This window comes from Labeo rohita, chromosome 16 (assembly GCF_022985175.1).
Source record: "Labeo rohita strain BAU-BD-2019 chromosome 16, IGBB_LRoh.1.0, whole genome shotgun sequence".
Lineage (NCBI taxonomy): Eukaryota > Metazoa > Chordata > Actinopteri > Cypriniformes > Cyprinidae > Labeo > Labeo rohita.
The window spans coordinates 31,326,398-31,353,782 of record NC_066884.1 but is presented as its reverse complement, the minus strand read 5'-3'; the positions used below and the strand labels follow the sequence as shown (position 1 = coordinate 31,353,782).

The following is a 27,385-nucleotide window of genomic DNA, read 5'->3' as shown; positions in this document are numbered from 1 at the left end:
TGTAGTTACCCATAATTGTATAAATCACCAACTAAAATCAACTGCAAAAAACAAAAACAAAAAGACAACAACAAAAAAAACTAAATTTATGTATCTGTAACCCTTTTCGCTGGTATGCTCCCCCAAATGGCTCTGCATTGTGTTGATGGAAGGAGTGAATGAGGAGGATACCAAGATCGCTGCTGAGTCAAAGCAGAGTAGCTTTTCTTTTTATAGGGCTCTTTATCCACATCAGTCACTATGTAGTAAACAGCATCTTCCTTCACAGCCACCACAGAACTGCAACGTTCTTCCCATAGGGAAACACAGCTGTGGCTAAACAACAGCTCCCCCCTAAGGCTGGGAGAATGCATTACACCTTCCCTACATCCACCTCCTCTTTAAATGATGGCATCCCAGTCATCACTCCATACAATACAAACTCCATTGACAAAAATGAAGTCAGCCTAAAACCTTAAGACGTTCTTTGACGTTTGGCTGATGAGTCGCACAGAGGCATTAGTGTAAATGCTCACCAGTGGTGCCTTATTTCCAGCTGTGGGAGTCTTTCTCAGACAACATCTTTCACACTGCTCACACCAGGCCTATAAAGAATTCTGTTTTTGACCACCAGCCTCTTCCATTCTTTTAAGTCAAGTCAAGTCAAGTCACCTTTATTTATATACCGCCTTTAACAATACAGAATTGTGACAAAGCGGCTGTACAGTATTAAATAGGAAATAGTGCATCAATAATGCAAAAGGGCAACAGTAAACACTCAGTTTTCAGGTAAAGGCAGTTCATCAGTGGATTCAATGATGTCATCATATAGCTCAGTTCAGTTCAAATAAAATACAATATCGTATGAAGAAAAAGTGTCCCCAACTAAGCAAGCCGGAGGCGATAGCGGCAAGGAACCAAAACTCCATCGGTAACAAATGGAGAAAAAAAAAGCCTTGGGAGAAACCAGGCTCAGTTGGGGGGCCAGTTCTCCTCTGGTCTTGTGGCGATGGCCGCCTAGGTGACAAGGTCTTCACTGGGGATCCATCTCTGGGGCTCATCTAGTCGATGTGGTCTCCGCTGACATTCAGGGCTGTAGAGGTCATCTCTAGGTGCTGATCCACCGTCTGGGCTGGGTACGGACTGGATCCGGGGGACTGCAGTGACCATCTGATCTGGATACGGACTGGATCTGGTGGTTAAGGTGACCTCAGAATAAGAAAGAAACAGACTAATGTTAACGTAGATGCCATTCTTCTGACGATGCACTGAGTACATCGGGTGTTATGGGAAGTGTTCCCGGTTCCGGTTAAGCTAATTAATGCAGCCTGACAATCCTTTAATGGATTTGAATTATAGGAATATGTTGATGTGTTATGTGTAAGCAAGGTTAAAGAAATGGGTCTTTAATCTACATTTAAACTGACAGAGTGTGTCTGCGTCCCGAACAGTGTTAGGTAGATTGTTCCAGAGTTTGGGTGCTAGATAAGAAACTGATCTGCCGTCCGCAGTTGATTTTGATATTCTAGGTATTATGAAATTGCCACAGTTTTGAGAACGCAGCAGACGTGAGGGACTATAATGTGATAAGAGCTCGCTCAGGTACTGAGGCGCTAAACCATTTAGGGCTTTATAAGTAATTTTAAAAGCAAGATTTTTACATCTATACGATGTTTAATAGGGAGCCAGTGCAGTCTTGACAGAACCGGGCTCATATGGTCATACTTTCTGGTTCTAGTAAGAACTCTAGCTGCTGCATTTTGGACCAGCTGGAGTTTGTTTATTAAGCGTGCAGAACAACCACCCAATAAAGCATTACAATAATCTAACCTTGAGGTCATAAACGCATGAATTAACGTTTCAACTGTAATAAATTTTGCTTTCGCCAACCTAGGGACGCCAATTAAGGTAGTGAATTTAACCTTCGCCAACCTAGGGAGGTGAAATAGGGTAGTGAAGGGTACTCATGTCACAGCTGACGTTATGATTCTTGGATCGCGTCAATTAATGTGTGGTTATGAGTACATCACATAAGAAAGATTGGTGGGATCTCTAACTTGTAGAACCTCTTCTGTATTATCAACACAAGGAAGACACAAGTTGTAATAAAAATTTTATTAACAAAAGATAGACAAAAGTAATCAACAACTACTAAATGAATACCATGAATGAAAAAGGAATCAAGTGCATAAGACGCATAAAAGCAAGTGATAATATTGGGAGTTGCTATGTCAGAGCTACGTTATCTGGAACTGTTGCTACTCTGTTGCTACTAAACTGTTGCTACTCTGAAACAAATAAGGTGAATAACCTTACTAGGCATCAAACAAATATGTGTAAGATTTATCATCAACTGCAGTCAGCCATATAATATCTAATGTAAATTAGAAAATCATATACTGATAATATACAACAATGCCAAGGTCTCTGGAAGAGGTTTGGAAGTGATATTTACATTCGCTGTGGTTGAATGAGCTGCCCGGTGGCGGCGACTTCTTCCACTGGTTGCGTTGGTGGCAGTACAGTGGGGAAAGGAGCAGGAATCCGTTTCGACAGCCTTGAAGATGAAGCGCTGTAGGATGCTGATCTCCTGGAGCACCAAGGGTCCTAAGATCTGGAACACGCAGATGTGGCCCTGGAGTAGGTGCTGAAGGTCCTTAGCTTGGAACACGCAAGCAAAAGTACCTGAAGTGAAGGTTTGCTCACCGGAGCTTAACCTTGTTGTAATGTCTGTGTGTCTTCTGCCTCTCTGGGCTAGAGACTCAGAACTTAGTCAATCCGCAGTGTCTCCCAAGGATGGAGACGCAGGACGCTGCATCAGTTGTTGTCTTGCTGGACGAAGCCTCTGAACGTAGAGTATCTCTTTCCTCACAGGCTGGAGGCTCAGAACATGGTCGTATCTGTTGCTGCCTCAAAAGCTGGGGACTTGGACTTGGTATCTGTTATTGTCTCACCTTTGCAGGCCGGAGACTCAGAACGGAGGTGTTTCTGCTATTGTCTCACTCTGATGGGTGGCAGACTCAGGAGCAAAGAAGTGTCTTTTGGAAGGATACCTTTATCCCTTTCCGATGAGGAGGAGATTGTAATTTGGCGCTTCTCCATTTCCATGCTGTGATTGGCTGGTTCCATCAGAGTGGGGGGACACGTGGTGGCCCACCCTTCTTTCCTCCTGTGGAATGTATGTGCATAGTCCAAACACAAAGCTAGAAAAGTGTCACTAAAATTTTACCGGTGCAAATTCTTTTACGTTTACTTCTCAAACCATAACCAGAATGCATTTGGCAATGTTATGAACGCATTAAGTCCAAACATGATGGGAAAAGATTTAAATGTCATGCATGCATTCATTTGTCCATTAACAGCTAAGTTTGTGTAAGAGGTTGCACTACACATTGCTGTCACAAGGAATAGTTATTTCTCTGAATAAGTATAAGATGTGTGTGTTGTAGTGTGCATCAGTTTTAAGGTTTGAAAACAGTTATGAATGGATTTGGATGGATCTCCATGATCTCTCTTTATTTCACCCACTGCTGCTGCATCTGGAGGTCCTAAGGAATTTTTATGGCCGGGTCACAGGCCAAACCCTTAGGAATCAGTCTCAAGGTGGGTGAAGGGCACAAACTGCATTTTGACCAATAGGAAGTTCTGTTCTTCCCGGGCTTTGTACCAAAGGTGGTCTTCTTGTGCTCTAAGAGATGTCTGGCTGTTGTCCTGGCATCTTTATCTGATGGCGTTGGACAGTTTGCTTATGTTAGTTCACCAAGATCCAATCAAAATGTAGCAAACCTCTGTGTGGTCAGGGAGGGCCCCTGCCATAAACTGGGCCCTGGAATGTGCTGTCCACTACACAGCACTTGACGTTGAGAGCATAGGTCGTAATTTAGATATATTTTTGAGATGGAAAAATGCAGTTTTGCAAATACTAGAGATGTGGTTTTCGAAGGGAAGACTGCCATCAAATAGTACACCTAGGTTCCTAACTGATGACAAAGAACTGACAGAACAGCCATCAAGTATTAGACAGTGTTTTAGGTTATTACATGCAGAGGTTTTAGGTCCAATAATTAACAACTCTGTTTTTTCAGAATTTAGCAGTAAGAAATTACTTGTCATCCAGTTTTTTAACTCAACTACACAATCAGTTTATCAAATTGGTATGTTTTGCCGGGCCACAAAGAAATAGAGTTGAGTATCATCAGCATAACAGTGAAAGCTAACACCATATTTCCTGATGATATCTCCCAAGGGTAACATGTAAAGCGTAAAAAGTAACGGCCCTAGTACTGAGTCTTGGGGTACTCCATAGTGCACTTGTGATCGATATGATACCTCTTCATTTACTGCCACGAATTGATGGCGGTCAGATAAGTATGATTTGAACCATGCCATTAATGCCAACATAATTTTCAAGTCTGTTTAAGAGAATGTTGTGGTCAACAGTATCGAACGCAGCACTAAGATCCAGTAGCACTAACAGAGAGATACAACCACGATCGGATGATAAGAGCAGATAAGAGCAGTCTCAGTACTATGATACGGTCTAAAACCTGACTGGAAATCCTTGCAGATATCATTTTTCTGTAGGAAGGAAGATAATTGTGAGGATACAACCTTTTCTAATATCTTCGACAGAAATGGGAGATTGGAGATTGGTCTGTAATTAATAATTAATAATTCATTTGTTGGGGTCAAGTTGTGGTTTTTTAATGAGAGGCTTAATAGCAGCCAGTTTTAAGGTTTTGGGGACATATCCTAATGACAGTGATGAATTAATAATATTCAGAAGAGGATCTATGATATCTGGAAGCAAGTCTTTTAGTAGCCTAGATGGAATAGGGTCTAGCATACAAGTTGTTGGTTTAGATGATTTAACAAGTCTATACAATTCTTCCTCTCCTATAGTAGAGAATGAGTGGAATTGTTCCCCAGGAGATCTATAGCGCACTATCTGATGGGATACTGTAATTGACGACTGTATGGTGACAATTTTGTCTCTAATAGTATCGATCTAGGAGGTAAAGTAGTTCAAAAAGTCATTACTGCTATGCTGAGGGGCACAGTCAGTGCCTGTTGGTTCTTTATTTTTTGCTAACTTAGCCACTGTATTGAATAAATACCTAAGGTTATGTTTGTTTTCTTCTAAAAGAGTCGAAAAGTAATCAGATCTTGCAGTTTTTAATGCTTTTCTATACGATAGGGTACATTCACGGCAAGCAGTACAAAAACCCTCTAGTTTTGTTTTCCTCCAGCTGCGCTCCATTTTCCGAGCTGCTCTCTTTAGGCCACGAGTCTGCTCGTTATACCACGCGGTCGGACTGTTTTCCTTAATCTTCCTTAGGCGCAGAGGAGCGACCGTATCTAGAAAAGAGAGAGTCAATAGTTTCTGTTACATCATCAAGTTTTTCTGAGCTATTGGACATGCTGAGGAATTCAGGTAAGTCAGGAAGATTACTTAGAAAGCAATCTTTTGTAGTAGAAGTGATGGTTCTACCATACTTGTAATAAGCAGTTGAATTGACAGTTTTGGTTATTTGGAGTATACACGAGACTAGATAATGATAGAGATATCATCACTTTGCTGCAGAATCTCAACAGCATTGACATCAATTCCATGTGACAGTATTAAGTCTAGAATATGATTTCAACAATGAGTGGGACCTGACACGTGCTGTCTAACTCCAATAGAGTTCAGAATGTCTATAAATGCTGCTCCCAATGCATCATTTTCATTTGCAGTTAAAGTCACCCACACCCACATTGTAGCCAACACTAGTTCAGATAGAAAATCAGCGAATTCTTTAAGAAAATCTGCATGGTGCCCTGGTGGCCTGTATTCAGTATCAAGTACAAACGTCATGGGGAATTTACCATTAACACTTGTTTCTCTGGATAATGTTATATGAAGCACCATTACTTGAAACGAGTTACATTACTACTTTTGTATTGTCTAGCTCAGGGAACAGACACAGTCTCTATAGCATGATATCTAGGTGAAAGGGTCTCTATGTGCTGAGAAATAACTGATTTCGGTGATGTGAGGTGGCTAGCAGACAGTCGGATTAGCCAGTCTGTCTGCTTCCTGACCTGGGCCCCAGTTAGTCAAGTGCAAACTCTAAGACTATATGCCATATTACTAGAGAAGAGTGGCACCACCCTTGGAGGGATGAAGACCATCTCTTTTCAACAGGTCGGGTCTGCCCCAAAACTTGTCTAATTGTCTATGAAACCTATGTTACTCTCCGGGCACCACTTAGACATCCAGCCATTTAGTGACGACAGTCTGCTATGTATCTCGTCACCACGATACGCAGGGAGGGGGCCAGAGCAAATTACAGTGTCTGACATTGTACTTGCAAGTTCACACACCTCTTTAACATTATTTTTAGTGATTTCCGACTGGTGAAGTCGAATATCATTAGTGCCGACGTGAATAACAATCTTGCTGAATTTACGTTTAGCATTAGCCAGTGGTGGCTGGTGTCTTTATTTTCACGTTCCGTACAATAGAATCGCCAATAACTAGAGCACTTTCATCAGGTCTCTCAGTGGGTGTGTCACTGAGTGGGGAGAACCTGTTTGATGTTCTGATCGGAACAGAAGAGCGGTGTTTTGACCCGCGACTATGGTGTCTTACAGTCACCCAGTTGCCCTGCTGCGAAGGCGAAGTTACTGGAACTGAACAATGTACGGGACTCCCTGAACTAGTTGCATCCAAAGCCGCATCTAAGGCCCTCAAATTCTTACTATCCTCGATTAAAGTTTGGATGCGTGTCTCTAGTTCTGAAATCTTCTCTGTCAGACTATTTCCCTGTATTCATCACATGTGAATCCCTCACTGCCGACTGAGATTGATAAGCTATGCATATGGCAGGTGCTGCAAACTACCAAAAAAGGAGAAGAAGCCATTACGATTTCAACTCACCACTGTTGTTTGATGAACTCGTGAAGAGAAAGGCAGGGGGAGAAAACAACAACGGTTGTAGATGCAGATAGAAACCAAAAATAAAAGTGAATGGCAAGCTAACCGGCTAACACGCTGCAGGCACGCTGCATTTGCGGTTGTAGAATAAAAACGAGCGATCAACGAGAAGGAGGGAAAAAAGGAAAAAAGGAAAGCGGTAGTAGACGTGAAGAGAGACGTGAGTGGGAACGCAAATGGCAGGCTAACCGGCAAACGCACAGCACGGCGTTGCACTTGCGGTTATAGAATAAAAGCAAGCGATCGGATTAGTTTGATGGATAATATCAGAAATCTGGTGGAAATAAAGCTATATTTTATCACTTTAAACAACAGAAAGTAATAGTAAGATAGAAATTTCTACAGAAAAACGAAGCTCCAGGGAGCTACAAACGCACACCACTCTGCAGCACGGGACACAGGACTGGAAGTCTCAATCAACTATCGTGACCTTGCGCTTGTCCTATCCCTCCTCGTGCTTTAAGAGAAGCACGGCATCTTTCTTCAACCTTTCTCCATGTCTTGGCTTTCTGTTAAGTGTCTTGTAGTGCAGGACAGGTCCAGTGGCAGGGTCCTCTTTTTGACATCCTCTGATCTCCATCTTTGTCATTGCAGGCAGTGCATCAGTTCGCACCCCATCAAATGGGTCAGCTGGCTTGTCAACACTGTCCAGAAATTCTCCCTCTTTGCATACAACTGTTCTCCTCCCTTTGCTCAGTAACGTTGTCTTTCTGCCCCCCTGAGCCATCTCCGCAGGACTGGACTAGCTGAGTGGAGGCAATCCACTGTGGGCATGACTGAAGTTACCTCTTGCCTCAGCATCCTTGTTAGGGCATTGGCATTACAGTTAGACTTCCCCTGCCTATGCTCAATGTCAAAGTCAAACATGGTAAGTTGTGATTCCCAGCGCGGACCTGTGGTATGCAACTTTGAGTCAGTCAGCACAGAAAACGTATGCCCATAGAGGTGGTCATAAAACTTTTCTTTAACTGCCCACTTTAAAACTAAAAACTTCAACTTGTGTGCAGGATAGCGGGTTTCAGGTGGTCTCAAGCCTCTGCTTGTATACGCAATCACTTTTTCCACACCATTTTGACATTATGCAAGAACCGCCTCAAGACCCTCAGCAGAAGCGTCCATTTGCAGCACAAATGGTAAGCTGTAATTGGGGAAGTCCAGCACTGGCGTTCTCTCCTTCAGTCAATTTCTCCTTCAATGCTTCAAATGCTTTTTTGCATCCATCTGACCACTCAAATGGCTTTGCAGGTCCAGAAGTTCCTTTCACACCTCTTTTCTTTTTCTTTGGGTCACCAGAGTTAAGTCTATACAGGGGTGCCACTAATGTTGCATATCCTTTAATGTACTGTCTGTAGTACCCTGCAAAACCAACAAACCCCAGCACCTCCTTCACATTTGACGGCCGCTTCCAGTCTCTGACTCAGCTTATCTTCTCAGGATCTGTATGAATACCCTCCGCGGACACCACGTGGCCCAGGTACAGAACTTCCCTTAGCAGACTGCACTTTTGAGGTTTCAACTTCAAACCATGTTTGCGGAGCCGGGGTGAATACTACATCCAATCGCTCAAGGTGCTCTTCGAAAGTCCTAGAAAAGATAATTATGTCATCAAAACAGCAGGTCATTAATCTTTGGAAGGTTGACGGGGCATTTTCCAAGCCAAATGGCATCCTGTTGGCCTCATATAACCCCATGGGGATGTAAGATCAAGAGTTGAGAAGAACCTTGCCTGTCCCAGTGCCTGTCCTCTATTCTTGGCAGAGGAAAAGCAACTGTGGTGCTGCAAGAATTCAATTTTTCTGTAGTCAACGCAGATCCTCAGAATGCCGTCTTTTTTGATACAACAACGATGGGGGATACATATGGACTTTTACTTGGGTGAATGACTCCAGCTTATTCCATCTGTGATAAGGCCTTCCATACCTCCTGGTACTGAGTTGGGGTATTTTCCGATAAGGGAGGTGGAATGGTTTGGGGTCTACCAGTGGTGTGGTATGTCAACTGCTCCTACCTGCCAGTAGTCTGCTCATTAGGCGGGTGATTCAAAACTAGTCTCCTGGCTTCACCACTCAAATGTCGCACTACTGTAGCAAAACTCAGAATTGCAAGCATCCCCCCAGCATCAAGGAGACTGCATATCCCGTATCCAGTCTTCAATTATCCTGCAATCAGCACCACCACTGAATATTTGCATATTTCTTACTTGGTGTGTCTGTGTAAAACTGGGCTGTGGCATGGACATTGCAGAGACATAGTTGCTTCCGTCTTGCTGATAAGCCATACATGGATGTAGAATCTGAGGCTTTTGTACGGGAATAGGTCGTTGTTCATACATATGCGAACATATGCGATACACTGGCACTGTCATAGGAGCATACACAGGAGTAGAGGAGGTTGATGCAATGGCACTGTTCGAATGTGATGTGTGCTGTTGATCATTGGAAGCTTGGTGCATTTGCACGGGGTCTGTTTTGTGAGAAAAAATGGTTCCAGACAAGACAGGAGGTGCTGGGGGCATAAATGAGTCAGGCGGTGTTGAGTACATGGCATTCGGTACACCATAGCAAGAGGATGGAGGGGCCTGAGTTGCCATTTGATGGCCAGTCAGGTATGCTTGGTGTGAAACTGTAGTTGCGGTAGGAAAATGCAAACCGTATTGAGCTGAGTACATATTGGCATAAGTACGATTGTGGGCTTTAGGTGACATGTAGTAAACAGCAACTTCCTTCACAGCCACGACAGAACTGCAACATCCTTTCCATAGGGAAACACAGCTGTGGCTAAACAGCAGTTTCACTGCTGTAATGGAGGCTCACACAACCATAAATGACAGCTCCCCCTAAGGCTAGGAGAACGTATTACATCTTACCTACATATCTATAAATATAGCCTAATATAGCCCAAATGTGGCCCATATGGGACCCACAAATAAACAATAATGGGCAACCTAACTGGGGCCCACAACTTTATCCAAGCTGGGGCCCATGTTCAGCTCATTAACAGAGTGGGGCCCACTCTGAGCCCATGCCTAGTTGACGCCCACATAGACCAGATAAATCCTATGTGGGGCCGACATGGGCATGTTGGCTGGGTTGTTATTCTAAATGTATGGACCAGCTGGTTTACGTTTTTTAGATTTCTGTAACTGCTTGAATGATACAGCATTCCTTTTACAATGAAACATTGATAAAACACACACCGAATGACTGTAACACCCAGCAAGTTTTGACAGGAAATTATTGTGATGGTGATAGTTTACCATGACAGGGTTTGCCAAAAACCCTGACATTTTCATTGAGGCTGGCTGAATTACAAGATAGTGAACGGCTGTTCAGGAGACCAATAAAAATTTGTTTATCACCATCATTTGCATCTGCCAACACCTTCTCAGCTTTTTGTGCTAGACTTCTGCGGAATAGAAACCTTTTAACAATTTGCTCAGGAACATGGGTGGTTCAATGGAAGTACTTTAAAAGAGTGCCATTAAAGGATTCAAAGGAAAAGGCTGATGTGGCCCACAGTGGCCCCCCGTATTTTTTCCGCGCTCATGTTAACAGATGTGAGCATTCACACTCCACACGGTTGCGGTCCGTCTGCATCAGTACAGCAATTGTTTCCGCACCGAGTCTATTTTTCCATGCTGGACGCGCTGAATTAAAGTGACAGCTCATTGTTTGCACTATATGAACATGGATTGACTCGAAAACATAATAATTATATACCATAAATACATATAATTAAAGCAACTGCCTGTTTTTGCAAAAATAGTTTCATAGCCGGTAAAAAAAAATTTGGCTGGTAAATTTTCTTATGTCACCAGCACTTGGCAGGTGTGGCAAAAAGTTAGTTTTAGGCCCTGCCGATGGGTTTTACTCAAAGTGATGTTAAGTGGCAGATCAGTGGGCTTGCTGCTGTTTAATATCTAAATAAGAGAATCCTCAGTCCCAGTCGAAACCTAAAATACTATTGAGGACGCAAAAAAAAAATCAATAATTATGCTCTGCTCCGAGACACTTTCTTGGTGTTTGTCCTGCTCTCTTTCTAGCAAAAATTTACTCATCACTAAATGAAAACTTAAAGTGAAGGCCTGATTATTTCAGGAGCCTTTTTACAAATCCATTGTTTTTCAGTGTCGGTGTTACTAATGCTGTTTTTAGACTTAAAACAATGATCCGATACTCCTCTTGTACCATTGTCCTCTTTAACCAGCTGCTCATTCAAACACACAAGGTAGATAAATTATGCACTCTCATAACCATCTAAAACATTTTTCAAATATGAACTCCATAAAGCAAACATTGTAGTACTATAATTCATCAATAAATCATTTAAAAAATAAAATAAAATAAAATAAAAAATAAATAAATAAATAATAATAATAATAATAATAATAATAATAATAATAATAATAATATATATATATATATATATATATATATATATATATATATATATATATATATATATATATGTATGCAATAATGCACAACTGATAGTAAAATGTTCTAAAACTGCAAACCTGTAGAACGTGCTGTAACGTTCTTACTATGAAACAAGGCTCACATTTACTTAATTAAACCACCCAGCCAACATTAGCCCTTGTGGGTTTGAAATGGGCTGGAAAAAAAAAGGCCTAAAATGGGAATGTTATTTTTAGAGACCAAGCATCGAAGGCACCTATTGTACCCGTTAGCGTTCTTATTCCTCTTCTTCTTCCACTCAAGTCTATGGCAGCCCATAGAACTGCTTGTGGGAAAGTTATGAAATTTGGCACACTGATAGAGGACAGTCTCAACATTAACCATAGTATGTTTGGAATCTAACGCAAACACTATTGCCACCACTTGCCCAAAATTTCACTCATGTTTATGCTAATAACTTTTGAACCATACATTTTTAGAAGCAAAATTCTTTTTTTCCCTCTGATTCCTTGGCTCATGCAAAGTGGAATGAACACCAAAATGTAAAATTCTACAGGTCATGATTTTTCTGAGGCTGTATATCTGCAAAGCTTTGACATATTGAGACCAAACTTTTTATGTGCCATTGTCACTTGACACTGACCACACCACATCAATTCATCAATCGGTCAAAAGTGATAAACCATCCATTAAAACATCCATTTATAATGAAATTAAAAAAAAAAAAAAAAATGCTAATAATTTTCATTAAACAAGCCTATTGTAATGAAACTGGACTCAAAATAATCTTTGGGTCATGCTGAGAACATAAATACCAATTTTGAACATAACTTCCATTTTAATTTTCTTTATAATTTTTTTTTTTTTTTCCCCCACACTCCTCTGAGACTGTTCGTCTGATTTTTACCACATTTGAGTCAGATCATCTTCAGACTGTTATGGATTTCATGTTGGTAGACACAACAGTTTTCATACAGCACTGCAAAAAATGTGAGGCATGATGCCAAAATGACTGTATCTCTGTATCTCAGCCTCTGAATGAGGCTGTATCTCTGTAAAGCTTTAACATATTGACGGCAAACTTTATTTGTGTCCTTACACTGAAAGCAAGCAAGCTCATTGGCTGCAGTAGCAGGGAAGGCACATCAGCTTGTGCCATGTATTAATGCGACTGCTAGCAGATTGCATAAAATATAACCCATCATCCAGCACCATTCATGTAAGAACTACATAAGACAAAAAAAAAGAAAAAAACAACAACAGCAAAGGGAAGTGATTTGCATAATACTTTAATTAGGATTAAAGTCATAGTGGAGTTTGACAAACACAGGGCTGTTTCAGACACCTATTTTAAATTATCTTCTGCACATATCCTTACATGGGACGCTCTCTGGGACGAGTGACAAACTGCCACCACAGAGGTGGGAAGTCTCCTGCCTTGCGGGCCGGGGGCAGAGCCTCAGATTTAGGGCCGTCAGCAGGAGTTTCAGTCTGCAGCTGCTGGACCTTTAAAAGAAATTCAAATTTTAGAAGATCATTAAGATTTATTTTAGCATTCACAAATTATTCTGATTAACAAGTGCTGATTTACTGGCTGAAATCAGACTTAATATTTGGTTTCTGAGGAAGCTGTTCTGTCAGTTAGTACTTAAAGCAATACCAAAAATGTTATATCAGAAGGAAAAAAAAGAAATATCGCGAGTGTCAGTGGAGCGTGAGAAGCACGTTTTGTCGCAGTCCATGTTAATGAATCAGAGGGTTGGTCATCATCATGGGTCCGATGTGAACGCTGTCATTCACTGATATGGGCGGCGACAAAACACGCACTGCTCATGCTCCATTGACACTTAAGATGTGAAATCTGTATTTGTCATTTGTCACTGAATCATTCATTCAGGAGATTCCAATATTGAAACAAGTCTTTATGAATTGAGACACTGACTCCTTAATTGAATTTTATTTTTTTATTGTTGAAATAAATATATATTTTTAAAAGCAATGGCACATTTAGCAATGCTAGAAACATGTTAGCAACCCTTAGCTAATTGCTAAAGCATGATATTAATGCAATGAAACCAGAAGTTACTGTAACTCAGACATGCAATGTCCAATCTGCCCCAAACTTTACTTTTTCGATAAGAGTCCTGACCTGAACACATGTAAAGGCCTATATTCTGTTACAATCATAGTGCCACCTGCTGGCAATAGGAAATGACTTGTTTTACACTAACTTAAACATGCAATGTCCGATCTGCTCCAAACTTCACGTTTGATAAGTGTACTGGCCTGAACATATCTTAAGGCTAATATTCAAGTTTCAATCATAGTGCCAACTGCTGGCAAAAGGATGTAACTTGTTCTACATTTAACATGTTTACATGTTTTACATTTACATTAATGACTGAAATGTTCTTCCTATATTTACTATATTAAAAGCATACTGCCCACCGTTCTCTGTTTTCCTAAAGCCACCGGTCGGTAGTGAGCCCGGGTACGAGGGCCCTGTCATCGGTGCTTGCAGCTTTAAATTTAATTAAATTTTCGTTTTTGTGTTTCACAGGAAAAATCAATGTTAAGGATGTGACATCTCTCATCAATAGGCCTACAAATCATAATGAGCTTCAATATATTTTATATTCAAGCACACGTATAAATACGTATAGCTATAATACGTATATGATACATTTTGGAATACACATTAAAATAAATCCTCACCAGTCTACATCCCAGACAGGTGCAGTTATAACCTATAAATTGAAGGCTATTTGACGTTGATCTAACTGACCAACGCCGCTCAAATTCATTGATCATAGTTCTTAAGATTAAATGGATGCCGCTGAAAAAATGTTTTAATGTCTTGCTTATGCATTAAATAACTAAGATACAAACAGGTTACGTAACATTCCAAATATAGAACAGGCCGATTGTACAAATATTTATAAAACTGCGAATAAGACTGCAGATTCACGTTTTGCGTCTGCATAAAGTGAATTTTACTATGCAATGATACGAAATGAAACCAAATAAGATGTGTAATGAAAAAAAAAATATTTAGAAAAAATAAATAAATTATAAACCCACAGCATGCGCGCCGAACATGCACTCTACATGCATGCAACACAGATAGCGAAAAGCAGTGGAGTGCACAGACCTCTGGAGGGACAGGGGCGAAATGGCGTTACTCGCTAGAAATCGCGGACCGGGGGGCACATAGACTGGACCGAAAGGGCACTTGCACGTGGGACCTTACAGGGCCAGGGGCTTGATTTTGAAATTTTTTTTTTGTGTTTCAGAGGAAAAAAAATAATAAATCAATAAAGCGGAATTCACGAAATCTCCACTGGAGAGAGAAATGCATTCAAAGATTACATAATCGGGTAGGCTAGTAGCCTATTTGATTTCGTTTTGAATTGGTTTGCTAAAAGTAGACAAGCTTTCTTTATATTTATTTCTATAAGATATTATATTAATTTCTATAAGGCACCCTAATTTTACAACCAGTTTGTTTTATTATGAGAAAAACAATGCAAGTGATCACGCGGGCTCCTCCCTGTCATGCTTGAGCATTAATCATTTTTCGAACAAACATTTGAACATGAATAATAGCTTAGAGCACATTTATATTAGGTTAACACTAGAGTGTGGGATCCGCACTAAAATAAATAAAATAGATGTAGTATAACAATTGTAGGCTATAATAATGGGCTGATGCCGATGCCACTCCAATTCGTTGATGTTGTTGTTGAAACTTGTTTTAATGACTCTCATAAACTTGTTTTAATAAACCGCTTATGCATTAAATAAGGATACAAAACAGGTTAAGTTGCTAAATATACATTGTACAAATATAAATATTTATAAAAAGCTAGACTGCGAAAAAGATTACAGTTTCACATTTTGCATCTGCATAACATAGTGAATTATTTTCAACATGCAATTATACAAAATAACACCAAACAAGATTTGTAATGAAGAAAATAAGAATGAATGATGTTAATCCACAGCATATCTCTTGCACGCACATCTTGCTACAGCGACACAAATTATGTGAAAGGTTTAAAGACGATATGATGACATAAACATTATGACATTTGAAAAAGTTTTAGTGATCTGTCCTTTAGTCTGTCTGTGTATTTCTGACCTGCACAGCAGATGCAGTCTTAGCTAAACCTCCTTGATGTTCTCTTGAGAATGCAATTTCTAAAATGTTAGAATTAATTAATTTCTAAAATGTTATGATACGGAAAGCCTGAAACAGATTACAGCAGTATAGACCTACACAGTAGGCTATTAGTCATCAGCAACTTGGTAAACATGCGTGCCGGTATAAGATTTAACATGAAGTGTCCGTAACGCATTATATGGTTGATAAGAGCAAAAAATAGAGATGAGCTGTTGGTCATAATTAGCATGGCCATAAGTTGGCTTTGTACAGAAAGTTTCAAGTTAATTGCATTAATAATTACTATATGATATAAACGTAATCTTTAAAATGTTACGGACGTGACACAGCGCTGAAGCATCCAGACATTATAAATCAAGCCCTTATAAATCCAAAAATCATTGCTGTTTAGACAAAGTGAGCTTATTTACTTTTCAGACAGGCCTCCATCTTTCTACAAAATAATTACTGTTGACATCAGTTAAAGGGGTCATCGGATGCTAAGTTCACTTTTTCATGTTGTTTGAAGATTAATGTGTGTTGGCAGTGTATGTACAAATCTACCCTATAATGATAAAAATCCATGCAGTGGTTTTTAATTTATCTGTAAAAATTATATTTTTTTTCAAATCGAGCCGTTCTCAGATATCTGTCGGTGTGCAGTCATACCCACAGAGGCCACTCCCACAATAGCTGATAGACATGAGCTGTCACAGTCCAGTAACGTTCCTTGTTTTTCGATGCCGAAGCAGGGATGCAAGTTAGACAAGAATATCTCAGATTGAGCGATTGAGGTGTTGTGTTGCTGGATGTAATAACGAACACAGTGGTCGTCATATACTCCCGACATCAGAGCCGCTGAAGATGCAGTAGATTACATTTGTTTGTGAATGGAATGCGCCTCCCGATCTACATATATCCGTCTATGTTTGCGCGAATCATTCATGATCCAGCTTCACTTACAGCAGAAGTGTGTATAAGCTTTTTTTTTGTTTTGTTTTTTGAATCTTTGCGATCGCCTTTTCCTTATAATGTGGTAGTTAGGAAGTTTATCGGATAAACGCAGCTAAATGCGGCTAAAGTAAACAAGATCGTCATTCCACAGAGAGAAGAGAGGGGCGGGGTTAGCATAAGCAAACTGTCCAACGCCATCAGATAAAGATGCCAGGACAACAGCCAGACATCTCTTAGAGGGGAAGAAGACCACCTTTGGTACAAAGCCTGGGAAGGACAGAACTTCCTATTGGTCAAACTGCAGTTTCTGCCCTTCAGCCACCTTGAGACTGATTCCTAAGGGTTTGGCCTGTGACTGACCATAAAAATTCCTTAGGACCTCCAGATGGAGCAGCATTGGGTGAAACAGAGGGAGATCACAAAGATTCATCCAAATCCAATGATAACTAGGTTTTTAAACCCTAAAACTGATGCACACTACAACACACACATCTTATACTTATTCAGAGAAATAAGTATTCTTAGTGACAGCGATGTGGTGTGCAACATCTTACACAAACTCAGCTGTTAATTGACAAATGAATGTATGCATGACAGTTCAATCTAATCCCATCATGTTTGGACTTAATGTGTTCGTAACATTGCCAAACACATTCTGGTTATGGTTTTGAAAAGTGAGAAATGCACTGGTAAAACTTCAGTGACTCTTTTCTAACTTTGTGTTTGGACTATGCAAATAAATTCCACAGGAGGAAAGAAGGGCGGGCCACCTCATGACTGCCCCCCACTCTGATGGAACCAGCCAATCACAGCACGGAAATGGAGAAGCGCCAAATTGCAATCTCCTCCTCATCGGAAAGGGATAAAGGTACCCTTCCAAAAGACATTCCTTGTTCTGAGTCTGCTACTTGCAAAAGAAGTGACACTAACAGGACAACCAAAGTTCTAAGTCTCCCATCCAGAGAGACAGTAACAAATACCAAGTCCGAGTCTCCAGCTTTTGAGGCAGCCTTGTGTTGATAATACAGTAAGAGGTTCTACAAGTTAGAGATCCCACCAATCTTTCTTATGCAATGTACTCAATCACACATTAATTGACACGTGATCCAAGAATCATAACGAAAGCAAAATTCACCACAAAAGGCTTTAATGTTCACCTTTTATTTCTATTTAGTAGGGGTGTGACAAGACACTTATCCCACGAGACGAGACGAGACACAAGACTGGGTTCACGAGAAAGAAACAAGATTTTTAAACTTTTCTTAAGAAATCCTCAATGATGAAATATATAGGGAAAATAGCCTTTTATTCAGCTGAAAAAGACAAAATGTAAGATCTCGTCACATCCCTAGTATTTAGCCTTCATACAAACATGAAATGTGAAATCACTGTCAAATAAACATAAGCCTCTCAGACTCAGACTAATTAATATTAATATCTTAAACTTAACTATAACTTAACTATAACATAAACTGATTATTTTCATAGATTGAAACAGAAGTGTTTCAGCCAGGATAAAGAAAATGGAAAGTGCTCAGAGTTGCTGCATAAAAATAAATAAATAAATAAATAAAAATATACATGTATATATATTTAAAAAAAAAAAAAACAAAAACATGTGAATAACAACAAAAACATGTTGCCGAAGATGGGCTTATTGAAAATGCAAATATATTCTCTGCCAGCAGAATGCGCTTTTGGAGCGGCTGAAACAGCGGTTTCCCTGGTAATTGTTTTGTAAACAAAGCAGAGTTCCAATCGTTAACACTTTATTTTAACGTGTCCATAAAACAGAGTAATTACCTAATTAAGTACTTAGTAGAAGCCATTGTACTTACATGAAACAAATTGTACTTGTCATATAATTAAGTTATGGAACCGTAATTACAGTTTGTAATCATGTAGATGTAATAGGCAGCTACTGTTACACATGTGTAACAGGCCAAGTCTGTTAGACAGCTACTTGTGCACCTAAGCACAATCTTGATACACTTTATTTTAAGTAGCTTATGCCTGTGTAATATTCCGTAATTTTAATGTAATTAGAAAGGTATTAGATGTATTTAAACTGTGTATTGGTGGGTTAAATCAAACTAATGTGCAGCTGGATAAGGTGTACAGTGTAGATACACATGAAGTACACTTAAGTACAATCCTAATACACTTTATTTTAAGTGTATTCACATTTTTAATTATGTTGTATAAAGTGTGCAACACATATATAACAATCTTTTGGTTACATATGTAGCTGTGTAACAGTAGCTGCCTATTACATTATATTACATAATTACAAACTGTAATTAAAGGTGCAAGCAGTGATGAAAGGGCCCTCACACCTGGGCTCACCGCCGACCGGTGGCTTTAGGAAAACAGAGAACGGTGGGCAGTATGCTTTTAATATAGTAAATATAGGAAGAATATGTCAGTCATTAATGTAAATGTAAAACATGTCGGACATTGCATGTTTGAGTTAGTGTAAAACAAGTCATTTCCTGTTGCCAGCAGGTGGCGCTATCATCATAACTGAATATTGGCCTTTACATGTATTGAGGTCAGGACTCTTATTGAACAAGTGGTTTGGAGCAGATCGGCCACTGCATGTTTAAGTAAGTGTAAAACAAGCCATTTCATGTTGCCAGCAGGTGGCGCTATGATTGCAACTAAATATTGGCCTTCACATGTGTTCAGGTCAGGACTCTTACTGAACAGGTGAAGTTTGGGGCAGATTTTACACGGCATGCATGAGTTACAACAAATTCGTCTTTCATGGCATTAATAGCATGCATTAGCACTTAGTAAGTGCTGCCAGCATGTTTAGCACAAAATGGCATATTTTGCTGCGTTTTTAATAGTCCATTACAGTGTTAAACATATCACTTCTGGTTGCCAACAGGTGGCGCTATGACTATAACCGAATATAGGCATGTAGACATCTTCAGGCAAGGACTCTTATCAAACATGTAAAGTTTGGGGCAGACTGGAGATTGTTTGCATGAATTACAACAACTTCCTGTTTCATGGCTTTAACAACATGCTTTAGCACTTAGTAAGTGTTGCTAGCATGTTTGAGCATGTTTTTAGCAAGTTCCCAATAAATGAAAAGTTTTCCCAAATTCAATCCTTGATTCAAATGTATCATAAGCTTTGATTTTTGTCTAAAGAATTAATGATTATTTTTGTTTGAAGACTAAAATAGCTACCAAAATAAATGCTGGTAACTTCAGTTTGACTAAAAGTAATGACTAAAAGTTGACAAAAATGCAATGACTTTTCGTCAACTAAAACTATGAAAGACTCAAATGACTAAAATGTGACTAAGACTATTAAGCATTTTAGTCTTAAGAAAGACTAAGACTAATCAAAAATGCCTGTCAAAATTAACACTGGTTGCTAGGAGTCTATAACGGTGTTAAACATCACTTCCTGTTGTCATCAGGTGGCGCTATAACTATAACTGAATATGGGCACTGACGTGTGTTCAGGACATGACTCTTATCAAACGTGTGAAGTTTGAGGCAGATCAGACATTGTTTACCTGAGTTACAGCAACTTCCTTTTCATGGAAACATCAAACTTTGTCAGGCCGCAAGGTACACACCCCTTGGCAAAAACTCATGATCTTTACAATTTAGTATCGCAAAGGCCTTATGATAACACTCAGTAAATTTGAAGATGATCGGATTAAAACTGTAGGAGGAGTTCGTTAAAATATGAGGCAATTCAATATAACAGACTTCCTGTTGGGTTTCGGATGTTGTGCAAGAATACTTTTTTGTAGGTATTGGTGCGTTACATGTGTGTACAGAGTTTTGTACACGTACGTGAAACATAGCTCAAGGCGCACTCCGTTGAAATTTTATAGGTGGCGCTATCGAGCCATTTTGCCACACCCACTTCTGAAACCCATATCAGATGTAAATTTTCGCCAGGTCTGACGCATATGCAAAGTTTTGTGAGTTTTCGAATATGTTTAGGCCCTCAAAAATGCAATTCACTTTGGAGAAGAAGAAGAAACGGAGCAATTCCAATAGGGTCCTCGCACTGCAGTGCTCAGGCCCTAATTACAGGCTGTTCTATAACTTAGTTACATGGCAAGTACATTTTGTTTCACGCAAGTACAACAGCTACTATTAAGTACCTAATTAGGTAATTTGTATTATGACACCTTAAAATAAAGTGTTACCATAAAGTGTTACCTTAGATTTATAAACGGGTCTAGTTCTCACCTTGTTAATGAAATGGAATTTTAGTTTAGTAAGTAATGCTGCAAATTCCTCCCTCAACCTTAGCTGCCTCCATAATAATCTTCTGATTTGTGCAGCACAACTGAGTAAAAATCACTACATTGTATAAAATATAAATCTATTAGCAAGAGTGTTTTTCTTTCTAACAAAAATGGCAGTGCAGGTTGATTTCATGGTGACTTAAAGAACATACAAATTGACTTCAGTTGTAGGGGTGGAAATTGCAGGTTACCTCAGTTCATACAATGTGGAGAAGTAATGCGCGTGTAATTCATGTGCGTATGTTTAGCACCAATTTTAACTAATTAACTCCTGACACACTTTTTTCTGGAGTTCCATAGTGGACTAGCATTCCCCCTAACTTCAAAAACAGTTTCCTTTACACATATACACACATATATATACACACATATATATGGTACATTTCTAAATTTACCAGGACTGCTTTCTCAACATTTCCTCTTCTCTCATCATGAAAACAGAGCCCCGCACACGACACACAGGAAAAACAAAATATCAGTTCACATAGCATCTTTTGCATGCTCAAGTTCACCATTTCAAATGTGGACGCGCAGCAAGCACATACACTGCACACTTCCGTGCCACGTTACAGCTCTGACAAGGTTTTGTTTCGTCGTCCATGCAGATTTATGTTTCTGCCGGTCGGTGCCCACAGCTCACACATTGCATAATGCGCACTTGTAATATCTGATAAAGAAGGGAGAGTTCACATAAAACTGGACGCGACGGCGCTGCTCTCTCACTCTCACTTACATAGTGAGGGAAATCCACCTGCGATCCGAGCTGAGCAGTTAGGCTACTCATGGACTAAATATGCACAATAATAACGTGATCCAGACCCTCCAGTTTTCCGCGATTCAGTGATCGCTGAATCAAACGCAAAATCAGCAACATGTCTCATTTTTTTGCGATCCTGCATATTTGCCATTTCACCGCAAAATAATCGCAAAAATGAAGGTCTCAAAAAAAAAAAAAAAAAAAAAAAAAAAAAAAGACAATAATAATAAAATAAACATTGATTGGTGTGTGTGAAACAGTGAACAAAACTTTCGCTGGAGTCTGCCATTGGACCGGCAAAGCAATTTCCCTGAAGCATTGGCTCTGATCTGTCATATAGCCTATTAAGGCTTAAACGGATCCCAGTCGATCCTTGATACGGACCAGGTCAAGACCCCACCATTTGTCGTGATTTTGCAGATTAATTTGCTAATTTACACGTTCAAGCTATTTAAAAAAAAAAAGAAGAAGAAACAAAACAGAAATAGTTCAGTTTTAACTTTACAAGTCACTATACAGAAAGTGAAAGTTTTCTAGCGCTGCATTCACGCTGCATATTCTTTCACTAATCTACTTCAACATGTGCTGATAACGGTATATAACTGTCTAATTGTCTTAATTTTAATTTCAGGCCTATAATCCCCCCCTGGTCCACGAGAATATTTTCAAACCGTAACCGGTCTGTGGTGTAAAAGAGGTTGGAGACCCCTGCTGTAAGCCTACTGTAGTTTCTTAAAATTCATGAAACAACAGTAGCAGCAGTTTTTATCTACCTTTTTATTGTACTTGTCTGTCCTGTTGTCATTTGTTTCTTAGCAAAATAAACAAACATCATACATTTTGTTTGTTCTTTGTGTCATTTAAGACTATTGTGAATCTAACATAATACAATCTGATAATTGTGCTATCATAACTATAAAAAAAAAACAAAAAAAACATTGCAAATTTTGTGCAAAATTTTTGGAAATTACCACCACAAAATTCACGAAAAAAATTCTGGAGGGATTTGTGATCGGTGCGGTCCATGCTGATAGCTGTTCATCTTCATGTACGTATGAATTTAGATTTTTTGTATGTTTAAAAAAATATATATAAATAAATGTCTTGCGGCCGGAAATATCGCGATAATTCGGCACATCGATTTATTGTCCCACCCCTATTCAGTTGTACTTGACCACTGGAAAAAATAGTTGATGTCATTTAAGTTGTCATGAGTATGATGAAGGTCTCATTCAGCAACCTTGAAGCAAAGCATCTGTTTAATGTACACAAGGCCACAGAAAGCCATAATCATGCATACCTCTCTGTCCCATGTCTGAACCCGCAGCTTTTTCCACTGTTCCCTCTTAGCAAAGTAATCAGGGTACATGGCTTTCTCTGAGGGATGCCAATGATCTAGACACCATTCAGGAACCTAGAAAAGCAGAAAAAGTAAGTGTAAAGGTAATTAATAACTGAAAATGACATTACAAATCATGTAGCCTCTGGTCTTTTTACTGTTCTTTTAATGAGATTCATTAGCTCCACCCAACCGATTGTCAACAAATTGTATTTGGACAGAAATGTGCGTTGGAATTGTGTCTCCAAAGCCATCTCAGAATGATAAAAAATCTTCATAAAATCAAACCAGGATCAAAAAACAAGCACTTTGGAGACTGCCTGCAAAATGACATCATATTTCGGTAGCCCCGCCCACCGCCATAGACTGACAGGCATCTATTACAATATCCCCAGCCATTTTGCGTGCGATCGGCTGTGTCGAAAGCAGTGTCCTGTCAGGAACACCTTTGCTCTGTTCCATGATCATAAATTCACGGGCCATGCCCCCCCATCCATCCTCTCCTCTCCTTGTTAAACGTGAAATTTCAAAAGCAAAAGTGAAACCGGCAAAACAGCACGCATAAGAAAGCGACTACATCCTTTCACGATCCTCAGCAACTGCACGCGATCATAGATTGCAGACTTTGATTTATTGTCCTCTCACGCTTACTCATGTTGCTTTCTCCTCTGTTTATTGCCATACGCAAAACAGAGATGTCTACAGAGCTCTACCCTTTTTTTTTTCTTTTTTTTTTTAGGAGAAAAGTATTATGAGGTGATATTTGACTCGAAGTGATTTACACAGGAATTTAGTTTTTACATTTGTAATGGCATTTTTCTAACTTTATTAAAAGTAAGTCATTTTTTATGTAAATTTTTTTAAATTACATTTTTTAAGCTTTTTAAAATTTCTAGTTAAAACGAGAATAAGAACAAGTACAATAATAAGTTACCAATCAAATGAAATCCGTTAATCTGTTAAATAAAATTTATTTGTACTACAGATTTGGCGTAGAAGAACACAAAAGTGGCTTGTAGTAGGGCTGCACGATTCTTGCTAAAATGTGGATCACGATTTTTCTCCATGGGAATTGAGATCACGATTCTCTTACACGATTCTCATTTTTTTTTGACCAAAATTTACTGCTCTTAAGTACAAAAAAAAGTGTTGGAGTAAAAAAAAAAAAAAAAAAAAAAAAAAGTGTCTTTTCTTTATTTTAGACCCCTTAAAGAGAATAAAAGTAATAATAATAAATAAACCAATAATAAAATAAAGCAGGCCATAGGTCTGTATTGTTTCAAATCAAGAAACAGGTTTGGGTTGTCTGATAATGATGATGATAATAATAATCATAATATAATAATAATAATAATAATAATAATAATAACAACAATATCACTTTTTTGTCTCTTGGAAATACACATTTGATAGTAGCTTGAGGATGCAGAGGTAAATTTTTCTTCATTATCAATCAGTAACATCTGTAAAAATTGTAGCAAGCATACATTTTAAATCATGGTAAACAGTTAAAACCACACATAATGGTACCTCAATACCATGGTAAAAATATAACTACATCGTTTTATAGGTAGCCTATTTGTATGACGGTAGTCTAAAAACATGCAGTATAAATGCACACATGCTATAGCTTAATCACAAATACATACATACTAGAATTATATACCATTATATAAATAACAAGTGTTTCACACTGGATCTCACTGCACTGTTTAGTGCTCGCGACTTTTGCGCGCTGAAGTTGGTTATTTCAAATGCAGGTGCGAGGCAGCTGGCTCGGGTTTTCCAGGCGTGTCCGCGCCACATCGAGATAATAAATGAATCTTCTCTAGTGGGCTCGCGCAGCAGGTTGAACTTTGGTCCGAGCGGATAAATGGTCTGTGTGGAACATGTTTTTTCTGTACCAATATTGTTACAGTACATCCTCACTCTCACCATCGCCACCAGGATTTTCCACACTGGGGTTCATTTTTTTTTTTTCCCTCTGACCACTACAAATCCACAAAGCAAACTGACTCCCTTTAGGTCTGCCGCCTTGTTACACCTCACGTGAGTAACAGCGGAATGTGGGCAATGAGGGAGAAGGGGAGACGTGATTGAGATTTATGATTGATTGGTGAATTAATAGTGCTTTGTTATTGTGTGACCAATAACGCGTGAATGCAGCATGATCTGAATGCAGGGAAATACACAGAAGTGAATCGCCGTCATTTAGAAATGAGATCGCATTTATGTGTGAATCGAGATCGTGATTTTTTTTTTTAAGATTAATCGTGCAGCCCTAGCTTGTAGGTGTATTTTCATGTTTAATGAGGCACAGAGGTGGCATGAGTGCAATTAAATTCATAAATTAATGTTGAGATTGATGTTTAAAAATAAAATTTTAAATACAGAAATATTGAATTTAAATAATATTTAAATATCATTTAAATAACTGAAGATACTTTGAAAATAAAACTAAATTTGCCAGTAGGTGGCGGCAAGTTACCAATTCAATTACTGAATAATATCATTCATTTGATTCATTCGTACAGCTGATTCATTCAGGAATAAAGCAAGTTACTGTTTTTATGAATGGGAAATTGAATCAATGACTCACTAGATTAATTTAAAACCGCACATTCATTCATAAACGAAATAACACGGTGTTTGAATGGAGATGTGCAGCAGCATTTATTTATTTATTTATTTATTTATTGTGTATGCCTTTAAAAGTAGAGGTTGACCGATATTGGATTTTACAGATACCGATAACTAGGTTGGACCACACTGGCCGATACCAATTAACTGACCAATAGTTTTTAAAATGCCTACTGAACGGCAAATAAATAGTGGTCTACTATTAAAAAAAAAAAAATAGCCTACTGAACCATACTTTGTAAATTAATAAAAATGTTATCAATTATATATTGATCATTATCGTTAGTTCATTGTTCATTAATATTAACAAAAGCAACTAATTTTTTTTCTTTTTAAATATATCAGTAAATATTGAAACGAACACACTCAAGGTAAAATACTTCTATTCTACAGCTTTTATCAATCTTAATGTTACAAATGGACTCATATTGTAAAGTGTTACCATTACATCAACAGTCAAGCTGAAGATGGCCATTTTTAAATATCTACACAAAGGCCATAGTATTAAAATTACATACATATGGATATTGTGTACTTTCACAATTTAACTGTTTCTATTGCAGAACATTTGTGGTTATTTAATTTAAATATTAGATAGTCACACAATGGGTAAAAGTGCAGCACCATGTCTAGAAGAACTCGGAGCTATCCGGTATCTCACACACTGGATGTGTTGCATTCGATTCAAGTGGCAGTCTACAAGAGTTTATTTGATCACCAAATGGGCAAAAGTATACTGCTGTCTTTTCTCCACTAACGCAGCATCTACTCAGCAAATTCATCACTTAGTAATGATATGAAAACATGCACTACAGTATACTGTACACCGTTTCGTTGTCGATAAATCCGCATTTAAGGTGTCCCGCTCTGTGCAGTTTGCAGCGTCACATGTCTAAACAAACTGCATGTGCTGTCAGTGACTTCCGCCACTAGAGGCCGCTTTTGTGCTGTATAATAAAGAATATAGGGACTTTGCTGTTATAATGAGGAATTTCTGAGCCGCTCCAGCAACGGACCCGGCCCGGAAAAATCGGCATGGATTTTTGCCAATAACAGATATTTTTGCCAATAAGCTATCTGTGCCGATTAATCGGCAAAACCGATACATCTGTCGACCTCTATTTAAAACCCTTCTGCCACAGTGGTCCTATGCATGTAATTAAACAGATATTCCTGTACGAAAAGAGCAGCAAAACTGGCCACAGACTTACACAACATATATTTTACTTTGTCACTTACTTTGTAGCACTCATATCTTTCATAGGATGTTCCTCCAGGTGAGTCTGGGAACAAGTAAGGCTGCGGGTGCTGATTGGCCCAGAACTCCTCCTCACCTGCCTTCAGCATCATGGTGGCCTTCACCATGTCCTTCTCATGTTTATTCTCATCAAAGCGTGCTCGCAGCAAACATGCATAGAAACGATATTTATCCCTGAAAGAGTAGAAAAACTGTAAATGGCACAGTTAGGAATAATAAGACAATAATGCAATAATAATACAAAGAATATAGCTGCAAGCAGCAATTAAGAGGCCAAGCATAACAAAAGGAGGAGCTAAGCATAGCAGGGAGCATCAGAGCAACTGTAGCAATGAGTAATTAAAGCCATTTTAAAGATGAAAAATTGTACATAAAACCACTAGAAGTACAATTAAATGGTCCATTATTTTTGACCAATAAGTGGCACATCTTGTTTATCATCAAGCCTGAACTTTGCTCCGGTGCTATACAAATACAATAACACAAAATCCAACTCCTTTTACTAAATCGCATGCACAACTTACTCGTTCGTTGATTTGATTCAACTAAATCCAGGTTTGCAATTTGGTAATGTTGTGTGCACACAGGTAATGAATATAATAATAATAATAATA

General features: G+C 38.9%; 1 protein-coding gene across 1 annotated transcript; it reads right to left on the bottom strand.

The window, feature by feature from the left end:
- Positions 1 to 12,649: 12,649 nt before the first annotated feature.
- On the bottom strand, positions 12,650 to 26,986 carry ndufb9 (NADH:ubiquinone oxidoreductase subunit B9). Its single transcript, XM_051132434.1, has 3 exons — positions 26,753 to 26,986; positions 22,835 to 22,948; positions 12,650 to 12,882 (listed from the first exon to the last, which is right to left on the bottom strand). Exons 1-3 carry the CDS (start codon positions 26,876 to 26,878, stop codon positions 12,751 to 12,753), a joined length of 372 nt encoding a protein of 123 aa, XP_050988391.1. The 5' UTR covers positions 26,879 to 26,986; the 3' UTR covers positions 12,650 to 12,750.
- Between the last annotated feature and the right edge of the window lie 399 nt (positions 26,987 to 27,385).